Consider the following 27,778-nt stretch of genomic DNA (forward strand, 5'->3'; position numbering starts at 1 on the left):
TGATCAGTTGTTTAGATGTTGGGAGAATAGAGAGCTCTTTGTTTTATTTTGGCCTTAGACATGGAAAAACTGAGTCCTTCAGCTGAAAGGAGATGATGCATACTTGACATCAGATATTATGGAAGTCACCGGTCACGTGATGGAGAGACTCCTGCTGAGGCTTCTCTTGGCTGGCTGTTTAACAAGGGTGGTAAAGGGAAATAAATAGAACATTTGGTTCTGTTGTCAAAAAGAATCTTGTGTTTCCATCTTTTCGATTGCGATGATTTAGCCGCACTATTGTTGTCCTGTTTTCTATCTTTCTGAGTTAGAAAAATATATGTTTGAAGAATAAATCACAGTGTCAAAGAAGTCTGGTGTTGAGATGAGGTACAAAAACAGTCCCCAGTCTTAACTTTCCACTGTAACAGATAAAGATCCTTCCAGAGTTCAGATACAATAAAAGAATTGTTCGAATTTCCCAACCAAGAGTGTTATCAGTCCCAATCCCAGTAAAATGAGGCTGTGACTTTTCAAAGAGCAGTCCAACAGATCACATGGAAGCCAGCAGCTGTTCCCTGATGGTCTGCATGTGTTTGCCCCGCTCCCCTCTTCTTCCTTTCACTCTCCTCCTCTCTCTGTTTACCCAGAAATGAGGAAAGATGTCAGAGATGAGGGGGAAAAGGTGCGACTGCCTGGAAAAATAGTTTCATAATAATTGTGAAATGACATGTCCCCTGGAGAACCATGTAGCTTTTACCAAATCTACAGTAGCTGCAAGTCATCAGAAGCAATCTGGACGTCAAAGTGCATGATAGATTCTGCAGAAGTTGTTAGGATTGGTGGCAGAAATGTATTTTGAGCCAATATTAGAGCTGATGGAGTGATGACGACCTCTAGTGGTGAATGTATGTTAGAAAGCTAATGAGCTGACAACAAACAATCAGTCCAGTTGTGCCAATAGAAAAATATGTTCATTCAGCTCAGATGTTGAAATCAGTTTACAAGACAAAGAAAGGAAAATATAGAAGAGATCACATCTGTTTACAAAGGTTATTTACACAAATTCACAATATGAAATACAGTTCAAAAGTGCCACAGTATGTTTCTTGGAGCCTAAACTTTGTAATGATACCATGTGTGTTTCACTTTAATATGCAGACAGTAGTCACGGTACCTATCAGTAAGGGTTTAAATAAAGAGGAGAAAACTGAACATGAGTAAATCAAAGAACATTTACGGTACAAAACAATCACATCAGCATATGTTGTGGTCAAATTTACAAAATGATCCACAACATTTCACTTTTACTCCCTTGACCAAAACAAAATACAAGACACTGACTTGTGAAAAAGAATTCAAGGCACTAAATTTCAATCCAGTTGCATTTCACACATCATCATTCATTTCCACTGCCTCTCACTGTTTTAGGTATTTACAAGATATTTTGATTAATGTTAAGATTTCCTGTTAATCAGAGAAAACTTGCACTATATTGTTTAAGTTCAATCTCAATAAAAACACACAAATCCATTGAAGAATGGGACCCAGTATGTCTTCTGCCTTTAAAGGGGGGGGATATCAGTACATATTATGTCCTGTCAGATCTGTAGCTTTCTCAATAATGCAACAATGGTCATTTCACACTAAGATCATTCAAATCAATATATGTCCAACGTGAACTGTAAACTCCTCAGTGTGTGTGAGGCAGATAGCAGAGCTAGCTTTCCTTGGTAAACTCCGGAGCCTCCAGCACCATGCTGACCTCCAGGCTGCCTGGCATCTCCAGGGCCAGAGCAGGGTGGCACGGCTGGGTGAAGCGCTGGCAGAAAGTGCCTAACAACTGACCACTTTGGGCATTGTAGAAAGATAAACGACCGAGCTGGTAATCCAGGAGAGTACCCACTCGCTCAGGCATCTCAATCACAAACACACTGGACTGAGCGTCGTTGTGGAGCATCTGAAACCTGCAGCTGGACAGACAGAGAGTGAAGACAGGAGGGTTTGGACCAGAACAGAGATGGGAAGTACAGTAAAATGGGATGAAATGCTTTATGCATACCCTGATGGTGTAGGGACACACTGCAAACACCACGACAGGCTGTTTTCTCCCAGTGAGATGTTTCTATTGGCTGTGCTGTACGCCACTCCAAGCCTGTAAGCTGTGCTTCCTGACACAAGGGTCTCCCAGTAGTAATGACCCTGTGCCGGCAACAACTCACCCAGGATGGATGGACACCTAGAAGACACACAAACTCTGGTTTACACATTATTCTTTAAAAGGTTGAGTGGTAGGAGCTGACTGAAACTCACTGTTTGTCTGTGGATGGTGTGTTTTCATGTTCTTCCTGAGAGTAGTGCAGGGTGGTCTGGTCCAGCGACAGCTCCAGAGCAGGGTGAGCTGAGGCTTTCAGCAGGTGGAACCTCGTCCCTGAAAACAGTAACAGGTGAGAGAAAATAACTGTGTACTGTTTTTATAATTGTGTAATGTTACATACAAATAGCAGTACGAACACAAGTTTAAGTGTGTGTTTTGTTATACCTTTAGTGGAAATGAGAGCAGCCTCGCTCTGTTCGCTGGCTCCAGACTCATTCACAGCTTTGATGTAAAACAGATAGTTCTCATTGGGCTGCAGGAGGACCCTCTGTTCACAGCTTCTGATTCCTGAGATGGACCTATAGGAGTACATCACAAACACACACATACATGCACACATAGACATTAAAAGAATAAACCTTGGTGTATAGAATATTACAATGTAGATCGAAATGTGCAGCTCACCTGAGCCCCTCTCCCTCCAGTTCATACTTGCGACAGTACTCCAGGGTGTAACTCTGTTCAGGAGTCAGATTGGCTGAGCTCCACCGCAGCGTGGCTGAATCCCACATGACAGTACAGCGCTCCGTGTCAATCGCTGGCACTGATGGAGCTGCCACAAAGAGAACAAGATGTCAATAATAGCTTGAAATTAACTTTTGTCTTTGGAAGTCTTTCTGGACCACCAAAAATGTAGATACTCTAAAAAAAAAAATAACACAAATGATCAATCTAAACTCGCTTCACAGTATTAGTAAAGAATATAATGATGCTTTCTGTCATCAAAGTTGCTGTATTGTGGTAACTTTAGCTCCAGTGAGCAGACTGACCAGTTCTGAAGGAGAGTCTCTCGCTGGGCAGAGAGCAGCCGGTATAGTTGACAGCCATCACCCACACCTTGTAGGTCTTGTCAGGCTCCAGCTCCTCCAGGACACAATAACTCTCCTTCACTGTCACACGGTACTCCTCTGACACAGCTGTGGACAACAGCAGCCACAACACATGCACTATGTTCATAGAGAGCACTTTGAACTTTGGCCACCATTTTCCAGTTTAAACCCCATCCTGAAAGTGTTTACCTCCCTGTGGATCCCCCATGCAGTAGACCTGGAAGCAGTCTATGATATCTCCAGGGTTGACCTTCCAGTAAACAGTGACACTGGTGCTGGTGGCTGAGCCTGGCTCCTGAGGCTGCAGTGTAGGCCTCTGAGGCACTGAGGCACAGAACCAGGAGACATACAAGATTCACATTTAATGCAAAATGGCACAAGACTTCATGTATAGATGTCAGGTGTATCTGCAGAGATGTGTTTACATCAGACCTACCTGGGATCCCCTTGCGCTGTGCGACGTGAGAGCTGGACGTGTTGCCCTTGGCGTAGTCCTCGAACACCAGCAGTCCCTTGGGACCCAGCTCCAGTGACATGGCTGAGTCCAGAGCTGCATTGAGACTGACCACACAACCACAGCATTTAGTCTTTGGCCACAACCACAAATTAGTGGCAAAGAAATGTCTATATACTGAGCAGAGGTTAGGTTATAACTCTGCAGGTCAAGCAGCAAACTGTATTGTTAGACCACACTCGCTCAAAACTCCATTCACTGAAATCCCATTACCTTGCATGGATGTCTTCAGGTGACTAGTGGGAGAACAGATTGAAAAGGGATTTATCAGAAATTGGACCTAAACCCTGATAATCGGCCGAATATGATACCACTGATCAATAAAGCTCAGGACTCACCCGTGCGTCAGTCTCAGTCTCCCTGGCCGTGTGCTCCAAGGTGGCCTTGGCAGAGTCGATGCTCTCCTGGAAGGAGACAATCTGGTCATACAGCTGCTCCAGTTTGGCCTTCTTCTCCTCTTCCATGCTGACAGACATGTTGTTGTACTGCTCCATCACCAGAGCCATCATCTCCTCATTCTGCGCCTGCATCGCTGCCTCACTCTCCACAAACTGGTCCTAAAAACAGAGATATTATATATTCACAAATTAAATAGTGTATCATCAACATTTTAGTATTAAATGTGAAGACAGTTTGTTTTACCTCTACAGAGTTGTAGGCCAGTTCGAGCTCAGACACCAAGTCCTCAATGTTCTCTGACCTCCCCTGAAGCTCTGAGATCCAGTCACCCAGCTTCTCCTGATGAAAGACACACGTGTAGGTAAAGGGTGGAAGTCACAAATTACATTTACTCTCGTTAGATAGATAGATAGATAGATAGATAGATAGATAGACAGACAGACAGACAGATAGATAGATAGATAGATAGACAGACAGACAGACAGATAGATAGATAGATAGATAGATAGACAGACAGACAGACAGATAGATAGTAACTTTATTGATCCCGAGGGAAATTGAAGTTTCCAGCATCACAGTTCCATAGTGCAAAACATGTTAGTAAAAAGGCAGTAAAGAAGTTAGTAGTGCAAAGTACAACAAAATATACCAGATATAAAAATACAAGGAGATGAAGAAAACTGTTAAAACTGAATATAGTGCAGGGTAACAGCTGTGATATTAAAAAAAGTGAATATAGTGCAGAAGAGACTGTTAAAAATGAATATAGTGCAGGGTAACTCCAGTAGCTTAGTCTATGAAAGTGCACATCTGTTACAGAGTAAAAAACAAAAGTCACATGAAAAAGTCCTGATAAAACTTATGTGAGAGTGGAGCAGAGGAAAGGAGATGAATCTGCAGCTGCAGCAGAGAAGAAGCTGCAGGTGTGTCTGCGGCCACAGGAAGGCGCCCTGCAGCTCCATGTGTCGGTCCACAGTGGTGATGACACCCCGGAAATACCTGATACCTGTTGCGTTCAGGTGCCGGGGCCACTTCAGGCACAATCATGAGGTGTGGTTTTTATCGGTATGGTTAAAAAAAAAAAAACCGTTGCAAATTAATGCGTCAATGCACCTCCTGGCTTGCAGGCTAAGTGACACAACCGCGATGTGACTTCTGTGTTCACTGAGGAACTTTTACTGAGGTGTGTGAGGACTTTCTGCTGTTTTCATTCTGTTAATCTGAAGCTCAAAACGTGTTGAATCAGTAGAGCGCACTGAGACCAGAGAGACTGCAGTGGACTGGTTATATTATGCTATTAAGAGAAGAGAGGTTGAACCTGGAGCAGATTGTTTAGGTCAGGGGTCTCTATGCAACCTGTGGCTCTGGAGCCACATGAGGCTCTTCAGCTCCTCTCCAGTGGCTCCTTGTGGATTTATAAAAATGGAAATCAATAACTGTTTTTTTGTTTACATTTTAATTTGTATTTATCATTGTTTTAGGTCTTTGGTACGACGGAGTATTAGGGCCACATTGAGGCAAAAAAATATATCTGAGATTTCAAGAATAAAGTCATATATTCTCGTAAAGTTATGACTTTATTCTCGTAATATTACGACTTTTTTTTCTCGTGAAATTATGACTTTTTTCTCGTTATATGACTTTTTTTCTTGTAAAGTTATGACTTTATTTTCTTAATATTATGACTTTTTCTCGTAAAGTTATGACTTTATTTTCGTAATATTACGACTTTTTCTCAAAGTTATGACTTTATTCTCATCACATTACAACTTAATTCTGTAAATCTCGGATGTTTTTTCCCCTAAATGTGGCCCTAATACTCCGTAGCACATTTGCTCTTTGGCCCTCACTGCATTAGACTTATTTACTATAAACTTAGACTATAAACTGTGTTACCTTCATCACAATGCTCAAATGTTTTGTGGCTCCAGACAGATTATTTTTTTTTTGCTTAAAATGGCTCTTTTGATAGTAAATGTTGCTGACCCCTGGTTTAGTACTTCATGGTGCTCAAGGAAGACTCACCGGGTGATGTTCAGACAGGTGAGTACAACAACACACTGCTGAACTCTGCAGATGAGAACGTCAATAAACACGTCGCCTAGCAACGTTGCGTTTGTGCTTCTAGGTATGTAAACTGTTCTCTTAATACACCCATGATGTAAACTGTGAAGTCTCTCCTTTGCTGTTATGTGATGTGTTAGTGTCTGCAGCCTGTGGAGCTTTTATTGTTTACATGGTAGTCTGCTTTGCAGATGTTTTATTGATTCCACTGTTACTTTGTTTAATTGTAGCCTTTATTTTTTTCTCTTTTCTGGTTCATTCTTGTAAGGCTACACTGAGGAAGGCTGTTCTATATATATAATTGATAATCAGTTGTATTCAGTTGTATGCACAGACTGCAGAGTGCCTGTCAGTTGGTTTAGACAGAAGGGGTCTTGTTGCTGATGTTGTTCCACTTGTGTATAAATTGGCATGCAATCTATTTTGTAGCCTACTGTTTAATCTATCAGTAATATCATTTATCATTACCCCCCCTCCCCCTTTTAAAATGCAACGCAGTAACGTTTACTCAGAGTACATTTTAAATGACCTAACCTAATTTTTACTTTTACTTAAGTACATTTTAACACAAGTGCACTTTAACTTGAGCAAAATGTCTTTAAAGTACCTTGAGTGCTATAGTACTCTTTCCACCTTATATCCCAAAGCAAACATTTTTGCAAGTCTAACTAAAAAAATACTCCCATACCCATATATTGAAAGAGATATTAGTTGTAATTATTCCTGCTCTTCTCTACAAAAAAATATTAACCTATCCTTTGAGGAAAAAAATGTTCATTGCAGTTTGCAGATTGCACCAAACTTAGGCTTCACAGTTGTCAAAAGATTCCCACCAGTGGAAATATCTGAAATATGATTTTTATTGAGGTGATTTGATGGATCTGTGGAGCCCCAGTTAATATGAGATGGCTGCTCCTTTCTGTTGTTATTATTTAGACCGAAAAAGACAGCACAGGTTAATCTTTAGGTCAAAATGTTGCCTATTGCAGCTTTAAGGGGAATCATCAGGGAGGATATTCTAGGTGGAAGAACGGTGGCAATCCCCTGCCTCCACCACCTGGACACTGACAGCTCACATTTAAGGCTGACCGCCACTCTATTAAAAGTCAAAAGACAGGTGTGTGTGCATGTGTGTGAGGAAGAATGTGTGAACACATTTACACACATCCCTGTGTGAAGAGGTGCAGGAGTGCATTGCACATTGTAGCTCAGAGAAATAGACTGGAAACAGTTTTGCAAAGTTGTTTTGGTAATCTTGGATCGATTCCCCCCTCTGCAGAGTATCTGAATAGACTGCACTTCTTTGTGCTGAAGTCAGACTTGTTTTATAGCTTTGATCTTTGTCTTATTTACAGTCCAGCTGTCAATGTCTCACATAAATACAACATCCCACATGCACAAGACCTGGTTCAAATATAATCTGGAAAGGACATTAGATCATTCTCTTTTTTTCCAGCTTTCCTTTGATTTAGATGACAGATACTTTACTGTTATTATTTATCACCTCACCCATTTGTCTCCTGTGAATGAAGTGTCTAAAGCTTGAGTTTGCAGGTTAAAAACTGGACAGATGGCTTTTGGAAAACTGCAAATAAATAAAAATATATATTTTAGATTGCTAGAGGGTGCTATAACATTAATACAGAAAAAAAGCAGATGGCTGACCCTGTACTGACCCATAGGGAGAACAGTGTTTGTGAACAGATCACATATCAGTCTCCATTTGATCAAAGCAGAGCATTACATCACCCCAGTTCAATGTGCTCGGTGCTCGGCCGCAGCCTGCCGGCAGCCTGCCGGCAGCCTGAGGGCATTTCACCCTGCCAGCGTGACTGGAAACGTTATAGCCGACTAATTTAGGACCACTTTATGATATGATGACCCAAACTAATGCCAGTTAAGTGTGAGTGATCATAACCGTGTGTTGTAATAATGCTGGTAAATGATGATGAGCTGCTATTTGATTACAGCATGTCATCATCACACATGAGAACTGCTGCTGCTGCGTTATTTCAGCAGCAGCCTGCTCAGATGGTCAAACATCTGGGAGACGCTATCAGAGACGTCTGAGGCCACAAACTGAATTAAAAAAAAAAAAAAAAAAAGTGTTATCTGATCTAAAAAGGAATACTTCAACATTTTTGGAAATATATTTATTTGCTCCCAAATGAACTAGTCTTTTAAATCTATATTTAACATTTTGCTACAACCTTAGTCATTAATAATCTAACTAATACTGTGTATGTTAACTAAGGCATACATTTTACTTTAACAGTACTCATTGCTCAACAACATGCATTAAGTACTGTTAATAGTTATTGATGGTCTACTTGTTATTTATCTTAAAATAAATGTTAATTAAACGGCAATAATTAAATGTGATAAATGAATAGATGTCTATAGTAGTCATTTACAACATTTAATGAGTTTTTTGTGCTGTACAGCTGTTATTCCCAAAGACTGGGTCGCAACCTACAAGTGGGTCACAGGAGATTTTATTAGGGTCACCAAATACATTTGCAGAATTTCTTCCAGTCTTTATATCTGCATTGTATTTGTTGAAATAGCAATATTTGTTAAAGGTGAAATGTGTGTCTAATTACCATTTTAAAATAAATATTGTCGTGCTGCAGAGATGTTCTGGCCCACACATCATATTTTACTGACTTAAGAAAACATCTTTGTCTGGTACAGATCCCACAAAAATCACACCATAACCATTTTAATATGTCTTTCAGTGAAAATGAGAATACTGATGTAAGAATCATCATTCCCTCTAATATCGCAAATCATATTTTTTTCAAAATCGTGTAGCCCTAGTGTTTCTGTTATTTAGCCTACGCTCATTGATATAAATGGGTTGGACAAAATAATGCAAACACATGTCTGTATAACGCAATGCAATTCAACATCACCACAAACTGCAGACTCCAAAGTGACCATATGAATCAATTCCTCTCAAATACAGTTTCAACAAAAACTGAATATTAGACTGCTGTATTAAACTCTATTCGTTTGAGCTAGTTTTAAATTGGCAACTGGATGTATGTTCCTTTTTGTTTTTCAAAAAGTCATTCACGCACAGATAAAGAAATGTAGGCTACAGTATAGTATCCTACATAGTGACACTAATTATGTTTGGATGTTTGGTTCAATTAGACCACAGAGAGGTCTATCGTCTTGTTGGACCACTTCTGAACAAACTGCTCTGACAGCCATCAATATAAACTCCAAAGCAAATGTTAATGCGTGTATATAAAACGTGTTTCCATTCACATAGTACATTACCTTGATTTCCTCGTAGGCTTGGTCCACAGCAGTCACCTCGTGGTTGAGATGCTCTCCAGACACACAGGCGTTCTCTGACAGCAGACTTCCACAGGTGATACAGACCCAGTCCATCCCCTGCAGCTCAGCAGCCAGTCGGGCCTGACTCTCCTCCTCTGCATCGATGATTTCATAGTCAGCCTCAATGGGCTCTTCTTCTGGGGACAGATCAACGACTTTCTCCGCCTCCTCCTCTTCCTCCTCTTCCACCACCACCTCCATCCTCTCTTCTCTCTCCTGACCAGACTCCGGCTGTGGTTCCTCTGCATCTCTCTGTGTTTCAGGTATCTCTTTTGCATCCTCTTTAGTTATTATATCATATTCAAGCTCCTCAACGATCACCTCTGGAGCCTCTGCAACCGCCTCATCTTGCTCCATCTTTTGTTCTACATCCTCTCTGTGCAGATCAGTCTCTGGACTTGAATCCTCCTTAACAATGCTTGTTTCAGGGGCATCTTCCACCTTGTACATCTCTATTTCTTCTGCTTCTGATTGTTTATCCTCTCTGTGTAGCCCAGACAAATCCTCCTGGGGAGTAAAGCTCCTCAGAGGGGAAAAGATGCCCTCGTCTTCTTCGGTGTCCAATTCCATCCTTGGCTCCTCTGTGTTTGCCTCCTCCACAGGTGCTGGAGGAGAGTACCGATTGTCTAACTCATTTCGGGGCGGTGCATCTTCCTTTAAATCGTCTAGTTTTACTTCCTGTTGAGGCTCTGGTGCTGGAGGAGAGTACCTATTGTCTAACTCATTTCTGGGTGGTGCGTCTTCCTTAAGAACGTCTGGTTTTACTTCCTGTTGAGGCTCTGTCATTGTTTCTTCATTCGGGGCCTGGAGAGTCTCTGGGCATGATGTGGTAATTTCAGGTGCTATGAGACGTTCATATGTGCTGTCAGGTTCAGAGAGAGCTACTGTATCACTTGTAGTCATCTCTGACGACTGAATGATCTCTATGTCCATCTCTACAGCTTGTCCTTTGGGGACAAGGAGGATTAACTCATCACCCACATGCACCATCTCCTGAGCAACAGTCCCAGTGTCCTCTGTGGGTGTTTTATCTTTGGCTTCAGTTATCAGCTCTCTGTCAGTTGATGACTCCTCTTGTTGATGCTGCTCGGATTGAAGTATTTCATGCTGTTTTTTATCTGAATCTGTCTTGACTTCTTCTGGCATCGCAGGTTCGGTTACTTCACTTGAAATCTCTGCTTTAACCTCTGACTCTTGACCAGCTTCGGGAATAAATTCAGTCGACTGGCTCTCAACTGCAGTTTCCTCCGTTAGAGCGCCATGTTCTTTTTCTCCTTCAGCTGTTTGAGCATCTGTTGTCTCGACACTTGTCACCTCCTGAAGATCGATCTGAACTTGAGTTTGGATCTCTTTTTCATCCACTGCTTTTTCAGTCACCTCCACTAACGCGTGTACTGCAGAATCACAGTCAGTGATGACCTCAACAGGTGCAATATCCTCAGGAACATCTGCTGCTTCCTTTTCCTCACGCAGAGATGTTTCAGCTGGTGTCTCTATTTCAGTAGAGGTGAGAATTTCCTGTTCTTTCACTTCAGCTGGGGCCTCTGCTACGGTCTCGGTTACTGCTTTCTCATCACAATCCACCATCTTGGTGTCAGTAGCTGCTTCCTCAGACAGACTCTTCTCCGTGATGATGTGAGGCGCCTCCCTGCTTACAGGTACTCCCACAGCTGTGTCCTCTGCAGCATTTACAACCACCTGAGCTGTTTTTTCTACCACTTTTTGTGTCTGACATGGCTGCTCAGTTTCAGTAATGCTAGTTGTTTTTTCTGCTGGCACGTCTCTCTGATGCTCCTCAATCTCCTGTGTTTTCTCTACTTTACTGTCCACCTGCTGAAGTGGTTCATCAGTGCTGCTCTCAGGAGGCTCCGTCTGGTCTCTCTTTACTTTGTGTTTTACCTCCTGATCCTCAATATGATGCTCTTTCATTTTAGACTCCTGAATTGGTTCTTCTGAGTCTACTCTGACAGCCTGCTCTTCAGTCACCATGGCGAGTTGTATTTCCTCTCTCTCCTTTTTTGTCTCAGTAACTATTTCTCTTTTCTCTTCAAATGTTGCTGATTGTAAATCTTCTCTCCCATCTCCAACACTGACATCCTGTGTCTTTGGTGCATCTATCTCTGCCTTGTCCTCATCTTCTTCTCTGACCACTCTTGTTAGACATCCTGTCATGTCAAACTTACTCTGCGACCATATCATCCTCCCCTCCGTCTTATCCTCCGCTGACTCTGGTTGAGCCTCCACTGTGGGAATTTCATCCTTCAAAGTAAACTTCTCCAGGTACCCGTCTGCCTCCTCTGAATCTGAAAAACGTCTCTTATAAGTCTTCTCGGATGCCACGCTCTCTGGCTCAGAGTGTTCCCCGTCGCTCTTCGTCCTCTCGCCTACAGCATCCTCGTAAAGGTCTGAGTACATGAAGGACATGGCGGTGGGCTCATCCAGCAGGATCTGGTCAATAATCTTTGGGGGTCCAGAGGAGATGTAAATGGGTGTGAGGATGGTGTCTTCACTCCCAAACAAAACCGATCCATTCTCCTTCACAGATCTCTGGCTCTCTCGTCTCCTTCTCTTTTCACCCACCACCTCATCCTCCTCTCTCTGCTGCAGCGCATCAGCGGGAGCTCCCTGTCCGTAGAAGACCTCATCCAAGTGCTCCCCAACTATATCCACATCCGTAACAAAGACAAAGGAGTCCTCTGATACAGAGGGGCTGTCTGTGGCTGCCTCCTTAGCCAGCTTTTGCTCCTCTACTTGGGGCTTTGCTGCAGGCTGTTCTGCCTCCTCCTGCAGCTCTGGAGCTTGTTCTCCAGGAACCGCCACATCAACCAGGGTAAACTTCTCAAAGTAGTCTATGTCGCCGGTGCTGTCTTTCTGAGTGGGTGTGTGTCTGAGCTCTGTGTCCTCTGACGGCTGAGAAGAGTCTTGCTTTGAGGGCTGAGGAAAAATCGCAATCAGCAAGTCAATGTATAGTGGTTAAAACTGCATTTTAACACACAAATGAATATCTTAATTTCATGTGAATGGTGGAAAAAGGCAAATGAAACCAAAACTAGTGTTAGAAATGAAATACCTCATTATTAAAACCACTCAAATTAATTGGATAAATTAATAAATACCTCTTGGTGATCCAGTATTTCCCCCTCCTCTGGCAGGACATGATTCTGTTGCAGAGTCCAGTCATGGTGGCTTCGGGACCTGATCTTTGGTGTCTGATCCAAATAAGACAAATTGTCCTGCAAGTCTGTGCTCTCTTCCTCGTCCACAGTGGGAAGTTTGGAGGGGACTCTTATGTTGAGAATCTCATAACCCTCTGAAATCAAACTGAACAGCTGCTGATCTTTGTTTTTGATTTCCTCCAAGTCTGGCTCTGTTAGGGTTTTCTCCTGTTTGACATTGGGGAGAGAGATCTCCGCCATCTCCGGTCTCTCCACTCCCAGGGCTGAAGCCGATCTTGAACTACCAGGTCGGCTCAGCCTGTCCCCCAGCCTGCTGCTCCTTCCAGACCTCGTCCTCCTACGGATCACTTTCTCCTCGTCAAAGACGATGGTGATCTTTCCTGCGGCTCCGGAGCCCTCCATGCTGTAGGCTTCAGAGGTGGAGCTGGTCTCAGAGGCCCAGGGGGTCGAGCAGCGGCTAGAGGCCGTCTCCCAAACAATACCACTGTCCTCGCTCTGAACAGTTACCATGGAGAACGATGGATCCACCATCAGGCACTGGAGTTTAGGCTTCACGGACGGGTCCTGGACAATCTCTCGCAGACTGGAAGAGAGAGAAATGGACCGAGTTAGAGGAAGGAGAGCAGGCTGTGCTCTGTGCAATTCACGAGAAGAAACAGTCTGCAAGAGGAGATCCTTTTGGCACCGCTCGTGGAAATGCAAGTAGAGAACAAACCAATGAATCAAATCAAAACATATCTGAGCAAGATGTGCCAGCATGGAAACCACCACCACCAATTCACGTTTTACACCTGAGGCAACCTGGCAAATCTAAGCTGAAAACACGCTGATCTACTCTCAAGATGATTACTTGAGAGGTGTAGATCTCCGGCATTAGAGCAGGTGTCTGGTGCAAGGCTGCCAATGTGAGTGATGAGCTGAAAAAATAATGATCAAATGCGCTCCGAGCTGTCCCTCCTGCTATCAATACAGCTCAGCGCCTGCAGGGTTACAGCAAGGTGACGTCCCAAAGCGTCATTCGTGTAATATTAGAGAAGAGATGCCTGGCCTTCACAGATACATCCAACGTATCAGTGTCTTCTACTATTTATGACATGGCAAGGAGCACCCAGTATGAAACATGATAAATGAGATGTAAAATATGGGGCGGTGAATAATATCAAATATTAGAATAGAGCTGCCTGCAGTGTCGCACTGACAATTCCCTGTATGAGCTGAAGAACAGGTGATCATTTGAGGTATTAAATGAAAGAAATGGAGGGCTGCTTTGTGCCACTTGGACACACTGGTCCAGTCACGCTCTCTAGACAGAGAAATGACACAACTTCTCTTTTCTCTCTTCAAAGCAAAATGTATTTGACCAAAGAACACTAAACAAGTAGTTTCTCACAGACTCCATTAAGTATATTTCATGGTAAGATCTCCACTGTGTTCTGTGTGTAAGGCACCTGTTTTGCAGTTCCTCCAGCTCGTCTTCATCGTCCTGGCTGGTGGCCTCTAAAGCCTCACTCTGAAACTCCTGCAGCTCGGGCACCTCCGAGGCCAGACTTTCACACTCCTCCATCTTGGTAATATCCTCCAGCTCTTCCCTTCGCAGCCCCCAATGTTGTTTTTCGGTGTATTATAGAGTCCGCTAGATGTTTTCAGCCACTCTGGTTTCGGAAAAGAGTCGGTCTGCCTGTTTATGTCATTCTAAGTTGGGAGCAGTCCATCTGACTCAGCCAGGGACAGAAATAGACTGTGGGGAATGAAAAGAGGGGAGAGGAGCTAGAGAGGGGAGCAGTGAGAGAAGCTGGGTCTCACTGGCTCTTACAGTTTGTTGTTAGTGCACTTAACATAACAAGTAGTTAGATTTTGAACTTATCATGAAAAGATTGTTATAGATTTGGGGAAATTGTCATGATTGTGGTCTGTGCCAGTGGCTAATAGCTGAATGAGCCAGTGTGACTTTAAGATCAAATCCCCCTTGCTAAGTTAAATATAGGCCATGTGCTGAAACAGAAACCCCCCGGTCCTCCTGCTGCTGGTGGCAACGTTAAACAGGCCCACACGCACACACACATGCAGATGTGTCTTGTAAGGTATATACCCCTTAGCAGTACTGGCACTATGTATTAGTCATAAAACTAGGTGTAATAAGGTGTGAAACCACATAACAAAAACTAATCAGCACAAGAGCTGCCAGAGGAGGCTGCAGAGAACACAAGGTGCACATATCCATTACCTTGAGGAAACAAAATGACACTTGACATTAAAATATCAGGTGGATTGGACCAGATCTATGGGATGGTATTCGTGCTGATGGTCAATGTCTGTTCCAGGGTAAACACATACTGTAGTTCCTGCGGATAAATCTCTGACCTTGATTTTTAACTGCAAGGTGATCAATATAATATTGTGTGATGGGTTAGCAAGTGTTTATTGTTAAGTCCTGTTTATTAGGGTGTTGCGCAATTTTGATAACCTATCTAGTTGTGATTATTATACCCTCGTGACAACGTAGTCGGGGGTATATAGCATGTCTGTCCGTCCGTCTGTTCGCGTGTCACACTTTAGTTTCCGGAGCAGAACTCGGAAACTATTTAACTTAGGAACTTCAAATTTGATATGATGGTTGACAGCGTGGTCCAGTTGTGCCTTCTGGGGGTTAGAAGTCCAGAGTGCCCAAAATGTTTGATATTAACAAGCTAGATTGTGCTCAATAGACTAATTCCATTAGTTCCAAAAGGGCAAAACCTTTGGCCCTACTTTAGTAGGGGTCAAGCAGTGAGCGGGGGTATGTGAGCCATGCTCACTTTTTCCTTGTCATGACTGATATTTAAAAAATTGTGATATGATTTGTGATATTAGAAGGAATGATTTTTAGATCATTGTTCTCACTTTCATTGAAAAACATATTAAAATGATGTGATTTTTGCAGCGATCTGTGCCAAACAAAGATGTTTTATTGAGTCTGTAGAATATGATGGAAAGGCCAGGACATCGCTGCAGCACCACAATAATGAATTTTAAAATGGTATTTTGACACACATTTTTCCTTTTAATATTTCGCCACCATATTGCGATTTCAATAAAAATTTGATTAACTGTGCAGCCCTACTGTTTATATTCCCATACCTCTGGAAGAAATTACCTTTTAAACATAAAATTAAAGATACCACCAAAGTCAACATGACGGCTGCAAAAAAGAGGCCAACGTACCATTTAATGATTTTGGAACTTCTACTAGCATAGCCAAGAATTCAGCAGGCTTCACATAGAGCTCAAACATATGAAGTGAAAACAATCATACATCTCAAGAGATTTCATTTTTTAAATAAACATTTAAAAGTCAGTAATGTACAAAATGTACAAAAAGAGCTGAGGAAAAGTATAAGCACACTGAAAGGTAAATTTTTCTAATAATGTATTTGTTAAGTGAACAGAAAACTTGTGAATGATATCAGTTTTTGACCAGATAAATCAAGTAGACTAAAATGGCATGAACCCAGTCTAGGGAAAAAATACAACACCAGGAGTGATAATAAAGGAGTGACAATATCCAGAGTGTGGCATCTTTACAGCCATCTAATGATCACCTCAGAGTCACTTAACTAACTTAAACATCACTTCACAACAAGCTCAGTTCTCAGAGGAGCTTAGAAACTTAAATATGGTGATAATGAAAAAGGAGAGGGCATTTAATGCAACTGTAAAAAAGTGTCTATGGTGTTTAAACCCACAATAACTTCACTACTGACCTAGAAAAATAGAAAAAAGGCTTTGATGTTACAAGTTGGTCCAGACAGGCTGAAGACAATATGCTGTATATACTGTACATGTATGTGGCAGAAGCAAATTATTGACATCTTCTTCAAAACGGTGCAGTATGGCTCTAGCAATGTGGATATACCCAAAACTGAGATCAGAGAAGATAAACCGGGTTGAGACCAGTCAAACCTAAACGCTGTTGCTTCAGATATGAGCAGGGTGCAGGTACTTTGTCGGTGTACTTAACTTCTTCCCAGTAATGCTCTGTGCATTGGAAAAGAGGGCTGTGTAGCAGTAGCAATAGCCATCTCTAATAATACTGACCATTATTATCCTGCTTCAGTGCAGCCCCTTTCTGTCACCAGTTTACGTGACAGGATTATGATTTCAGAGCCATCTGGTTTCACTCAACAAATATTGTGTTTGTTTTTTTTTATCATCAGTTTCAATCATTTGGCAACGTTTGCAAAGCATTTGAAAGTGAGTGCAGTATTTTTTGCCTCAGGAAATCACGTATGTGACCGATACCAAGGCAGCCAGAGCATTCAGAGTCCCAGATTCTTTCTGGCTGTCTTGAGGTAGAAGACTCCCGTCCACTCGTCTAATTTGAGGAACCCCTTATCTCCTGGATGACTCCTTATTCATGATGGCTCTGACCGGGAGGATCGAGTTCAGGTCCTTCCTGTCCTGTAGTATCCGGTATGACTGCGCAGACACAAAGAGAAGAGAAGCAGGAGGATTATGAATAACTCATGGCTGGCTCACAGCGGCTTGGAGAAAGAAAGACAATATGAAGGGAGCACAGTTATCATGTACCTCAACAAACTCCGCTTTAATGGCATCAAACTTGATCTTCTCATGGACGGCCCTGGCGACGTTGTTTCTTTCAAATGGCTCTGAAACACAAGGCACTGCTGTAACTCACTGGATATGTAGCATTACCGGGGACATTTCGTACATCGAGACTCCAGTTGTTGTTAAGAGGTGGTGGCATGTTATGTCCACTGAAATGTTTACCTTCCACGCATATGAACTTGTTTCTCCACGCATGAGAATTGTTCTTGGGCAAAGCTTTGGCCTCTCGAACAGAGATCACCTGCTTATCCCACCTGCAAGACACAGAAAAAACAAAAGCAAGGGAATTATTTAGTGCTTATTAGACTGAAAATAAACACAATGACCAAGGTCCTCAAGGACCAATGGCTTTGCAATTGCTTTGCAATGGCTTTGCAGATTTCAGCTAATCAACTACAAAATGGGCATTCTTTACTGCCAACAAACGAGACTGACATTTTTCAGATTCTGTACCTTCCAGACTCAGTTGGTTTTAGTTTAATTCAGTGCTGAATAAAAACAGACAATTGAAACTTGCTTGGGAAAGATAATGTGAACATATAGCATTCATATTTTTGTCAAAGATACAATATTTTCATATGGTAAGCACAATTTGCAAACCCATTTTTATTGGACAATTAAAATGCATCGGAGACTTGAGAGTCAACATATTAAACTTCACACTGTCTGTCTTTGTCAAAAAAATGAATGTGACTTAATGTTCACTATGATAGATTTCAGTCTTTGCAAGTTAAATTTGATAGTTTATTGATATGAGCTGGTTGAAACAAATGGCTGTTGAAAACCTTTTGAAAATGTCAGCAGTTACTTAAAGCATGTGCAATTTGTATATCAAGGGCAAAAAAATGCAAAATCACTCAACATGTGTGACCTGTTTGAGTGTTTGATACTGTGAAAAGTAAAAATCAGTGCGTGTTTGTGTGGTGAGCTTTAGTTCAACCCTGCTGTGACTGTGGCGTGGCACGATAACACACATATTGCAAACACAGGGATCATGGTATGTCATGTTAGTGCTGTTTAAGGCCAAAGGTCCCACCTGCTTCTGCCCCTCACCCAGAAACATGAAACCAGAGAAGAGGATGCAGGATAGAGGAGGGAGAGAAGAGATGGGGAACTGGAGAGGGAGAAGAACTTGGCAGGAGGAGCAGGAGACGAGGAATGAGAGCAAGAAAATGAGCAGGCAGAAGAACCATGGGTGCATCTGAAACACTACACTCAGTAATGTGAGAGAGATACCTGAACTCGGTGGCATAGTATTTGAGAAATCCCAGAAGAAGCTCTCCCAGAGAGGACTGGTTTTTTGAGATGTATGGGGGGATGTGTTTGGGTCCCTCTGGAACCATGTCAACGTCCAGGAGGGCATTAAAACACTCCTGAAAATCAAGGCACAGGACAAAAGGACAAAGACTCAAAACTGGGCACCTTTTGTGATTTCTTTGTGCAGGATGCAGCAAAAAAGATTTTTTAAATGGATAACAATGGAAAGATGCGTCTGCAAGGCATGCAACATTTCGTATTTCCTACCAGTTGCCTGTTGAACACACTACTTGACTTAAACCTGCAGTAGGCAGAATGTTTTAGGCATCATTGGGCAAAAATTCCATAATAACCTTTCAGCATATTGTAATTCAAGTGCTCTGAGAGAAAACTAGAATTCTGCACCTCCTCATGGCTCTGTTTTCAGGCTTTAAAAAATCTAAGAAAGTTTGCTCCGGTTGGTGGGCGGTGCTTGGTATTTCCTCAATTTATACAACATGGCTGCCAGGTCACAAACTTTCTGATTTTACAGCTAAACAGTACACTACAAGATGTTTCTGAAAACATTTGAGGCAAGAAATAGGCATTACAGCAACAGAATATTGATTCATGATCAGCGCTGCCTAGTTTGACCGTTTGAACGGAGTTTGCAAGTGATTGACAGCTGCTCAGAGACTGCAGACTCCAGCTCGGCTCTGATTGGTTGTTTTCCTCCAGTCTGTGAAATCTTGCAGATGCCATTAGGAGCACCGGAGGACACAGAGGCACATGTTTTTTTTTCAGTTTACCTGTCTCATGCACTACTGTCAGGATATAATGATCGTTTTATAAAAATAACTTTTTTTTAAAATCATATTTGCTCCAATTCTACCCACTGCAGCTTCAAGTTTGCACCTCTTGTAATTAACCTGGATTAGAAGGTAAAAAAACAGCTAAACTGAATTGCAAAAGAAATGGAGACACTTACGGGGTAGTCCCTCTGTAGGGAGGGAAGGACAGGATCCTTGAGAGCTATAAAGAAAATAACACATACAAGATGAGATTCACAGTAAGCCAAAAGTACAAATGGGAATGGAAAGAGATTTTATCTGTCTGTGTGATTGTACTGACTCTGGAGGTAGTGCAACACCATCAGCACCAGTGTGTAGCTGCTTAACGTTCCTTTGCTGGCATCGTTGATTTGATTGTGCCCTGCCCATTTCTTGACAACAAGTATCATGGGTCTTATCCTGAGATCAGCTGAGAGAGACCACACAAACACAGCAGGTCAAAACAAGAATCTTTTTTCGTCTTCCTTTCAAGTATCGAATGCACTGCTTAGAATTTTGAAAAGTTTGTGCCATAAAAAATCAAGGTGTTATTGACTGTGTCACCCACCATAGGCATAACTCCTCAGAAGGAATGTGTTTCTGATGCCCACAGTGTTGTTGATATTCAGATCAAACTCCAGATCACTAAAGAGGGTAGGAATAGCAAAAGAGTCATATTAAAAAAAGAGTCACACTTCTTTCTGACTTCGATGATGCTGTAAAAGAAAAAAAGGCTTAAAAAACTGTTTTACTCCTACCTGCCTTTCTCTCTGAACCTGAGGATCGGCACTTTGGCTCTGATCAGCTGAGTCCTTTCTACATATGCTATGAATCAAAACAAACATGAGATTTATGGTTGATTTAGTTGCACTTCCTGTCAACTTGAAACTCTTTTTCCACTGGTCAATAGCTCCACCTGGTGGAATCTGTAAAGAACATAAAATATGTAAACAAAATCTCAGTATCTTTTATTTTGTTTAGTAAAACTAGTTGGTTATATGCAGCACAGCTAATTAAGTAAGTAAGTAAGTGAGTGTTGCAAAGTGTTGTGTTGTGAAGATGTCTTTTTAAAGTCTTTCACACATGGCAAGCATTATGTGAGGAGGCTTTGTGTGTCTGGAGGTTAAGATAAGATGAGGACCTTGTAGATGTTTCCGACTCCCACTGTAAAGACACAACATTGTTTTCCTCCTCCAAGGTGGCATGATTATACGTGATTCTGTATGACGGGGACTGATTTGTGTTGTAATAAACTTGCCTGATGCTCGAAACGTTACTAAGCCTTAAAATCCTTCTAACGGGAGCTACTTGGTGTGCGGATCTATTTGTTTCAACTCTGCAAGAAATTAATAGTGGACAATAAATTATTCTAAATGATTTGATATTAAAAAAAAATTGGTTTATTATTACTCACACAGTGACTTGAACAGCCTTTGGAGGACAGAGAGTACATGAATTGGATCGGGTCTTTTCTGAAACAGAAAAATATGCTGGTGTTTAAGAGGAAGTGGGTACCTATGATTGTACATAAACACACACATTTTGGATGACATACACTGCGCAGAGTCAGAGATACTCACATTTCCCTTGATGACCAGACACAGATCAGCATCACTGCTCCGGCAGCCCAATCCATTCATAGAAGATCCAGTCAAGTAAAGCCGTGCTACTGTGAGAAACACACTTAATGAATAGGGATCACAACAGAAAGTCAGAGCAGAGCGCCACTGTGTTTTTCATACACACCTGCAAAGACATGCTGTATGTCTTTCTGCAGACGAGTTCGACACGCCTCCTTCCGGGCCAAATCGGAAAGTTGCTGCTGGCACGCCTCAAAAAGCTCCACCATCTGACTACTTAACTGAGGGCACAAACACATGCACACTGACTAAACCAACCAAACCTGCTTGCACACATAGTTACGCTTGAAGTAAATCAGCTGCAGGTTAAGGCCATTTGAATATAACGTACATTGTCCTTAGCAGAGGCTTGCAGGCTGTTGGAGCTTTCTGGGACAGCAGTGGCCTGAGGCTGGATATGGGTGCGTGGGCTGGAATAAGAGCGATCAAAACCAGCAGAGGATGATCTTGATGACCCTGCCACCGCTGGGTCAGGATGATGAGGGGGAGGGTCCCGAGTTAAAGGGGAGTCGTGGCGTTGGCGCTTCACAACATGGGGGCTGTAGTCATCATTTTGCCTCCTGGTAGAAACACAATGTTAAAGGGACTGTTTGTAACTTCTTACACGTATAAATCACCCGGGTCGGTGTCCCATGCGCGCTCGCATATGCGCGCTCGCGTGTGGCTACGCTGTTCAGACTCAGACTCCAACACAAACTACACAGAAGCACCAAAACCGCAAAGTTATATCTAGTGAAGCCTGTCTTGCAAAACAGTGTTGGTCGCGGTCGGAGTACGCAACTTTGGTCTCCAGGGCCGCAGTCTCTGTTGTACTCTGCTCCTCTGCTCCTCTGCCTGCTTGCCATCACTCAGCTCGCTCCACCTCACGTGTATGCGCGCACACTACACACTACAGAAGACTTCGTAGCTCTGAGAATATCTAGTGAATGTACAGTGGACGTTTGTGCAGAAATAAATGCTGCAGCCCCTCCAGACCAACAGAGGTTTCCCGTGTCTTGTGAAGTGACGGGGCTCCGCAGCGAGAAACGTTATCGTCGCCGACCAAAACTCCTGTGTCTTCCCTGTTCCCTCCGGCCGCGGTTGGGAGGCTGAAGCAGGAAAAGCCAACACTAGGATCAGCAGTGATTCATGGAGAGACCTTCGTCTAGTCAGCTAACATTACTGCCAAGCAGGGTAAATATAGAGTGATATTGTGGTTTTAGCTGACGTGTGTTGCCTCACTGTTTTGAGTGATGCTCGTTCATGTCTATGTAGAGCGAGCACAAGCCTGATGCTGACTTTCGTTGACTTAACGGCCACAGGTGTCGCTGTTAACAAGCATTTCTGATTCTTACAAACAGTCCCTTTAAGAAAACTGTGAAAAAAAACACAGATTATTATTCAGTCATGGATAAATGGTGAAATGACATACTTGCGCCCATTGGTCCTAGTTGCTGTGTGAGGATGGGGGACTGGAGGAGGGACTGGGGATAGTGGTCTTAGTGGGGGATTCCATTCATATGGAGGAAACCTCTCTAGTCCAGGAACATGGAAGCTACCAAACAAGACATACACATATTACTGTACAGGACAACAAAGTAACCATGTATTGTAGTGACGCTGCTGATGTCTAGCACACCAGAGCAGTTCGTTTGTTCGTCAGGCTCACTTGTTGACACCAGCCAGCCTGTGGTGGTGGTGGTGGTAGTCGTAGATCAGAGGCACCAGGGCGGGAGGTGGAGGGTAGAAGCCGTGTCGGTAGTCTATCCGGCCCCTCGATGCGGCGCTGCGGGGCAACATGCTGCGGTTCTTCACAGAGAACCAGCATCAACTCCCGCTGATCTCCTGAAAGAAACACAACAGAGCGACGATACAGCTGGTAATAGTGTCCGCAACTGAACTGAACTCATCACCCAACAGTGAAGGCAACGCCTCGAAACTTAACCTACTGCTGAGGAAACCGAAACTTTGCATGTTATCTGACAACAACAGAGCTAACCAGCGTTAGCTCACACGTTGTGAAGCTAACTAAGTCAAATATCGGTAAAGATATCATCACTAGATTAATTACATCTGCTGCTCCATGTGGACAATATGTCTATGGAAATGTGTGACTACATTTTGAACACGCTGGCTCAATAACTGATGTGAGAAACACTTACCAACCTGCATGTCACATGTAAACAAAACTGAAGGTGCTAGTTTCAGAGTACTCACTTCCGTATTGATGCCATGACGTCATGGAACTCGATTTAAAGGGGACGTGCTGGTTAAAGGGAAAATCCATTCAAGAGCAAAGAACACCAAAACACCACCTCTCCATAATACTCCAAACCAAAACACCATAACTATCAAACCCCCCCACCACCAATATTAACCCAGGATTACATTTAACTCCAGTTACAGTCCACACACCACATACAACCACATCATCCTTTTTTATCCATCACTTTCTTTTAAAACATCATCTTTTTATCCATCACCCTATTAAACACCATCCTTTTATCCATCATTATTTTACTTCTATCTATCTACCTATTTATATTTATTTTACTTTATTTTATCTTGTTCTTTTTAATCTTGCCTTAATTTGATTTGCACCCTGACTGACAGCCAGCCACCCACACCCCTCTCAAGCGCACACACACAGTCACATGATATTGATCTTGCCCAGTTATGTTGGCTTTTTTTTAAAAGTTTTCTTTCTTTCTTTCTTTCTTTATTTTATTTATTTATTTATTTATTTATTTATTTATTTTTATTTATTTAATTTTTGTTTATTTAATTTATTTTCTCTCCAATTTGTTTTATCCATCTTTCATTTTATTTTATTTTGTTATGAGGAAAAGGAAGAAAAAGAAAAAAAAAGAAAAGAAAAAAAAGGAAATATATATATATATGTATATATTAAAAAAAAGAAGAAAAAAAACTCCTCAACTGGCCGGGCATGGGCCATGATGCCTCAGCACCAACTGGGCTCCTCCTCCATCTCCTCTCTCCTCCCGCCAACGATTTCCTATGGATAGAAAAGGGCATAAGGACTGAGCTATCAAACCAGGCTCACAAATTTACGAGTACGAGTACGGTTAAAGGGAAAATCCACCCAAGAGCAAAAACAAAAGATTAGGCTACATTGTGCTGTATCAATAATAGTGGACAGTGAAATCAATATCCTTAAAAAACAAAACAGTACGTCAAGACTTGAATTGATCTGTGACTGTGTATCTTTAACATTTTATTTGAGATACTGTATATCCAAATGAGTTTAAAGCTGAAGTAAGCGAGATTGGAGCAAATATGATTCAAAAAAGTTATTTTTTATAAAATGTGGTGCATGAAACAGCTACCTGAAAAAAAGTCATGTGCCTCTGTGTCCTCCGGTGCTCCTAACGGCATCTGCAAGATTTCACAGACCGGAGAAAAACAAGCAGTCAGAGCTGATCTGAGGTCTGCTGTCCATCTGCTGTCTATGAGAGCCGACTGTCAATCACTCTCGAACTCTGACCAAACGGTCAAACTAGGCAGCGCTGATCAAATATGAATCAATATTATGTTACGTTAATGCCTATTTCTCTCCTCAAATGTTTTCAGAATCATCCTGTAGTGCACGGTTTAGCTGTAAAATGAGAACGTTAGTGACGCCGCTGCCTTTGTGAAATCTGTTGAAGGAATGCCAAGTTCTGGTTACATGACCGGAGCACAGCCAATAGGAACGCTCTCTCTCTGAAATGACGAATAGATTTTTTGAAGCCTGAAAACAGAGCCATGAGGAGGAGCAGAAGTCTAGTTATCTCTCAGAACACTTGAATTATAATATGCTGAAAGGTTATTATGGAATTTTTGCCCAATGATGCCAAAAAATATACTGCCTACTGCCACTTTAATTTGGATGTAGAGCTTAAAGCTGTGAGACAGATAGCACACTTAGCCTACCAGTAAAATCACCATGGCTGCAGTCAGGTTGTCCGTTATCCATCGTCTGTGGGGCAGCTTCAGATTTTATTTCTAGATGACATCTTCACTACAGTCAGTCTGTCTCTACTGGTTTGCTGAAGGACTAAGTTGTTGAAATCCACACATTTAAACTGATCTTTCCAATGTTTTAACCATAACTTGCATGGATTCTCTTTTAGGGTGGGTTTTCCCTTTAAAGGTCCACTATGGCACATCAATGATTAGATAAGAGTGATGAGAAAACAATAGGACTGACATTAGTTGCAGTCAATCACTGGACACAATTAACACGAGAATGAGTGAGGCTTAGTGCGTTCTGTGACCCACTGTGTCCATCATCCTTCCATTCAACTCCATATACGACCTGAGCTACTGGATCATACATGAGTCTTCAGATTCTCTGGTTATAGCCCTGGGTTATTCTAGATATGACTGACTTAAGCCATGATATATGAACATTTTTAAATTGACTGCTGCACTCCTTAAAATAGTCAATCCCTCCCATTCAGGTTCAGAATTAGATGTAGCCCCAAAATAACGTTTGACTTGGAACTTAGAACCAAAAATATATCTCACAGAGACCTGGGCAAGAGAATATGAAGGACATAAAATAATATAAGAAATAACAATTGGTGTACAATTCATAGCCTATATTATAATGTAGGCCTATATATATTCATAAGGGTGCATAATCCAATCACTTTAAACCAAAATGTAGATTAGATTTGTGCAGGCTGCCAAAGACAATTTATTTATTGACTGACAATAGCCCAAAAACTCAAGGAGCATGCACTGGGTTTTTTATTCTTAAATTTTGTTACATTAAAGTGAGCAGTGACCTGTTCACTGGACATGATAATTCAATAATAATGCAGGAGGAGGGCACAGAGCATCCTGAGGGACAGACATCACCCAGCTCACTCTCTGTTCAGTCGGAGGGAATCAGGACACAACCTGAGGCACCACAGGCCGGAGAGCATCTCCACTCACAGAGCACTACATGCTTTCAAAACAGCTTCCTCCCAGCTACAATAAGACTGATAGCAAAGGACATTAAAGAGGGACACAAAATCCCCACACCTCACCTCCATACCATTATTGACACACAGTACATCTGAACTGAATGGACTGTAATGCTGTGCAATATGCTGCCTTCCACTGTGTAATTGTCTGAAATATATTAATTATTTCTTTTTTAAAATATTTTTATGAGAGCTATAAGTTCTTTTAACATGGTCATGGAGCATATATATACTGTATATTTGTATTCTGGGGGTATCGTTCCTATGCAGAGGGTAGTTTAGTTTATATATTGACTAGAATGAGCGCGTTTTATATTTTAATAATTTATTTATTTATAGTGTTAAGTTGAATGTGCTACTTCTTTTGTACTGTAATTACTTTGTGCCTTTTCTACCTTTTTTTTCTTTTCTTAAAGCTGACTCGGTGTAAACTGCTCAGAATTCCAATGTACTTATAGGAGCAAATGGCAAATAAAACTCTTGAATCTTGAATCTTGCTTGCAGATTCAGAAAATCTAGGGAGGAAAAATTATAAAATTACAGCCTTGGAATAACATTTTCTCTGAGCATTTAGTGAGTATAGGCCACTTCTTCCCCAATAAACTTCTTAAAAAAACAATAAAGCATCAAATGGCATCAGTCCCTTGAGCACCGAGTGACGTCACTGCGGAGGACGGTGTCGTGACGTAGGCAGTTCAATACCGACAGTGATGTGAGTAGGAGGGAAGCAAGCGGATGCATCAGGCAGATGTGGAGCTGGTTTTTTGGGGGGTGGCGGGGTACACACACACACACACACACGCACACACAGGAGTCTGTGGATCAGATCAATAAAGCTAGAAACTGCAGGATATTCTAATCTATGCAAAACGACTCCATGCACCAGCATTGATGAGGACAGCAGTAAAAAGGTATAAAATGATGTTGCATTATGCACAAGTTATAGTGTTTTTTAGAGGCATCAGAAATGGGCTTTATTACAGAAAGGCACTGGTAATACTGAGTGTGAAATAGCTGTGGAGAGTGGGGGTGTAGCCTGTGAGCCTATATGGTAATGAGAGAGAGAGAGAGAGAGAGAGAGAGAGACGCGGGTGGACAGTGTGATGCTGTGCGTTATCTAGTGGCTAAATGAGGGTTGTCTTTCTCTGTTCAGGCAGCAGGGCTTCTCCACCCTTCCAGCGAGGATCTGTAATTCACACGACAACAGCAGGACGCCTGTCGGATCTCCATTGGACTCTGCTGCGCTGGATCTCCCACAACACCACCACTGCTGCTGCTGCTGCTGCTGCTCCATCACCACCATCACCAAACCCTCAACGCCAGAGGAGGAGAGCAATTCAGATTTGCATTAGTGCCATGTGCAGAACGACATGCATGTGTGATTTCATGCGGTGACACCAGGAGAGGAATGGACACAGTTGTCATCATCAAATTCCTGCAGACGCACCGACGGTGATATACATTGAAGGCTGTCGAGTAGAGAGAGAGAAGACCTTCATACGCAGCAGCATCAGCCAAATCCGAGAGATTTTCCGTTTTTATTACCTTGTGAAAAGGATCATCAGTGATCGCATCATGTCTACCATAACAATGGGGTAAGTGTGATTATTACCCCACTGAGTTCACTCCTTTTCTGTATTCACATCATCATCAGCTGCTGCTGCTGCTGCTTCATCAGAGGGTATGAACTTCCCCATCCATGGACACCACACCGGTGTATGCGTAAAAATGTACCTCTCCGTCTTATATATGACGTCCAATAAACTTGATGGTGGATAGCTCAGGTATATATGCTGTCTGAGGTGTGGATGGATGAGTGGTGATC

At 42.2% G+C, this 27,778-nt stretch overlaps 3 protein-coding genes across 7 annotated transcripts in view; 1 reads left to right on the forward strand and 2 right to left on the reverse strand.

Moving 5' to 3' along the window:
* Window positions 1-41: 41 nt before the first annotated feature.
* Window positions 42-14,417, reverse strand: cmya5 (cardiomyopathy associated 5). Of its 3 annotated transcripts, XM_037776913.1 has the most exons (15): window positions 14,136-14,417; window positions 12,628-13,270; window positions 10,244-12,445; window positions 9,452-10,153; window positions 4,343-4,438; window positions 4,039-4,257; window positions 3,914-3,936; window positions 3,623-3,747; window positions 3,376-3,510; window positions 3,127-3,273; window positions 2,762-2,909; window positions 2,522-2,655; window positions 2,293-2,410; window positions 2,042-2,218; window positions 42-1,952 (listed from the first exon to the last, which is right to left on the reverse strand). In XM_037776913.1, exons 1-15 carry the CDS (start codon window positions 14,249-14,251, stop codon window positions 1,700-1,702), a joined length of 5,238 nt encoding a protein of 1,745 aa, XP_037632841.1. In that variant the 5' UTR covers window positions 14,252-14,417; the 3' UTR covers window positions 42-1,699. The 3 variants fall into 3 exon arrangements, with proteins under 3 accessions (XP_037632841.1, XP_037632840.1, XP_037632842.1); XM_037776912.1 differs by having other exon boundaries at window positions 9,452-12,445; XM_037776914.1 differs by lacking the exon at window positions 14,136-14,417 and adding an exon at window positions 13,538-13,700 and having other exon boundaries at window positions 9,452-12,445.
* The window catches only part of homer1b (homer scaffold protein 1b), a 44,989-nt gene continuing 22,383 nt past the window's right edge, over window positions 5,173-27,778 (forward strand). Inside the window, exons 1-2 of one of the 2 annotated variants that reach the window (XM_037776963.1) lie at window positions 5,173-5,282; window positions 27,107-27,548. In XM_037776963.1, the coding sequence (XP_037632891.1) occupies window positions 27,529-27,548 (20 nt within the window). In that variant the 5' untranslated portion in view covers window positions 5,173-5,282; window positions 27,107-27,528. Of the gene's footprint in view, window positions 5,283-26,726; window positions 26,865-27,106; window positions 27,549-27,778 lie in introns of those variants that run through there. The other variant, XM_037776962.1, reaches the window with a different exon arrangement.
* On the reverse strand, window positions 15,870-23,228 carry tent2 (terminal nucleotidyltransferase 2). 2 transcript variants are annotated; one of them, XM_037776955.1, is made up of 15 exons: window positions 23,144-23,228; window positions 22,647-22,822; window positions 22,410-22,532; window positions 21,330-21,558; window positions 21,105-21,219; window positions 20,939-21,027; window positions 20,773-20,830; window positions 20,117-20,183; window positions 19,927-20,003; window positions 19,660-19,788; window positions 19,517-19,560; window positions 18,529-18,665; window positions 17,455-17,546; window positions 17,254-17,333; window positions 15,870-17,142 (listed from the first exon to the last, which is right to left on the reverse strand). In XM_037776955.1, exons 2-15 carry the CDS (start codon window positions 22,775-22,777, stop codon window positions 17,056-17,058), a joined length of 1,458 nt encoding a protein of 485 aa, XP_037632883.1. In that variant the 5' UTR covers window positions 22,778-22,822; window positions 23,144-23,228; the 3' UTR covers window positions 15,870-17,055. The 2 variants fall into 2 exon arrangements, with proteins under 2 accessions (XP_037632883.1, XP_037632884.1); XM_037776956.1 differs by having other exon boundaries at window positions 23,140-23,190.

Source organism: Sebastes umbrosus, chromosome 8 (genome assembly GCF_015220745.1).
Source record: "Sebastes umbrosus isolate fSebUmb1 chromosome 8, fSebUmb1.pri, whole genome shotgun sequence".
Classification (NCBI taxonomy): Eukaryota; Metazoa; Chordata; class Actinopteri; order Perciformes; family Sebastidae; genus Sebastes; species Sebastes umbrosus.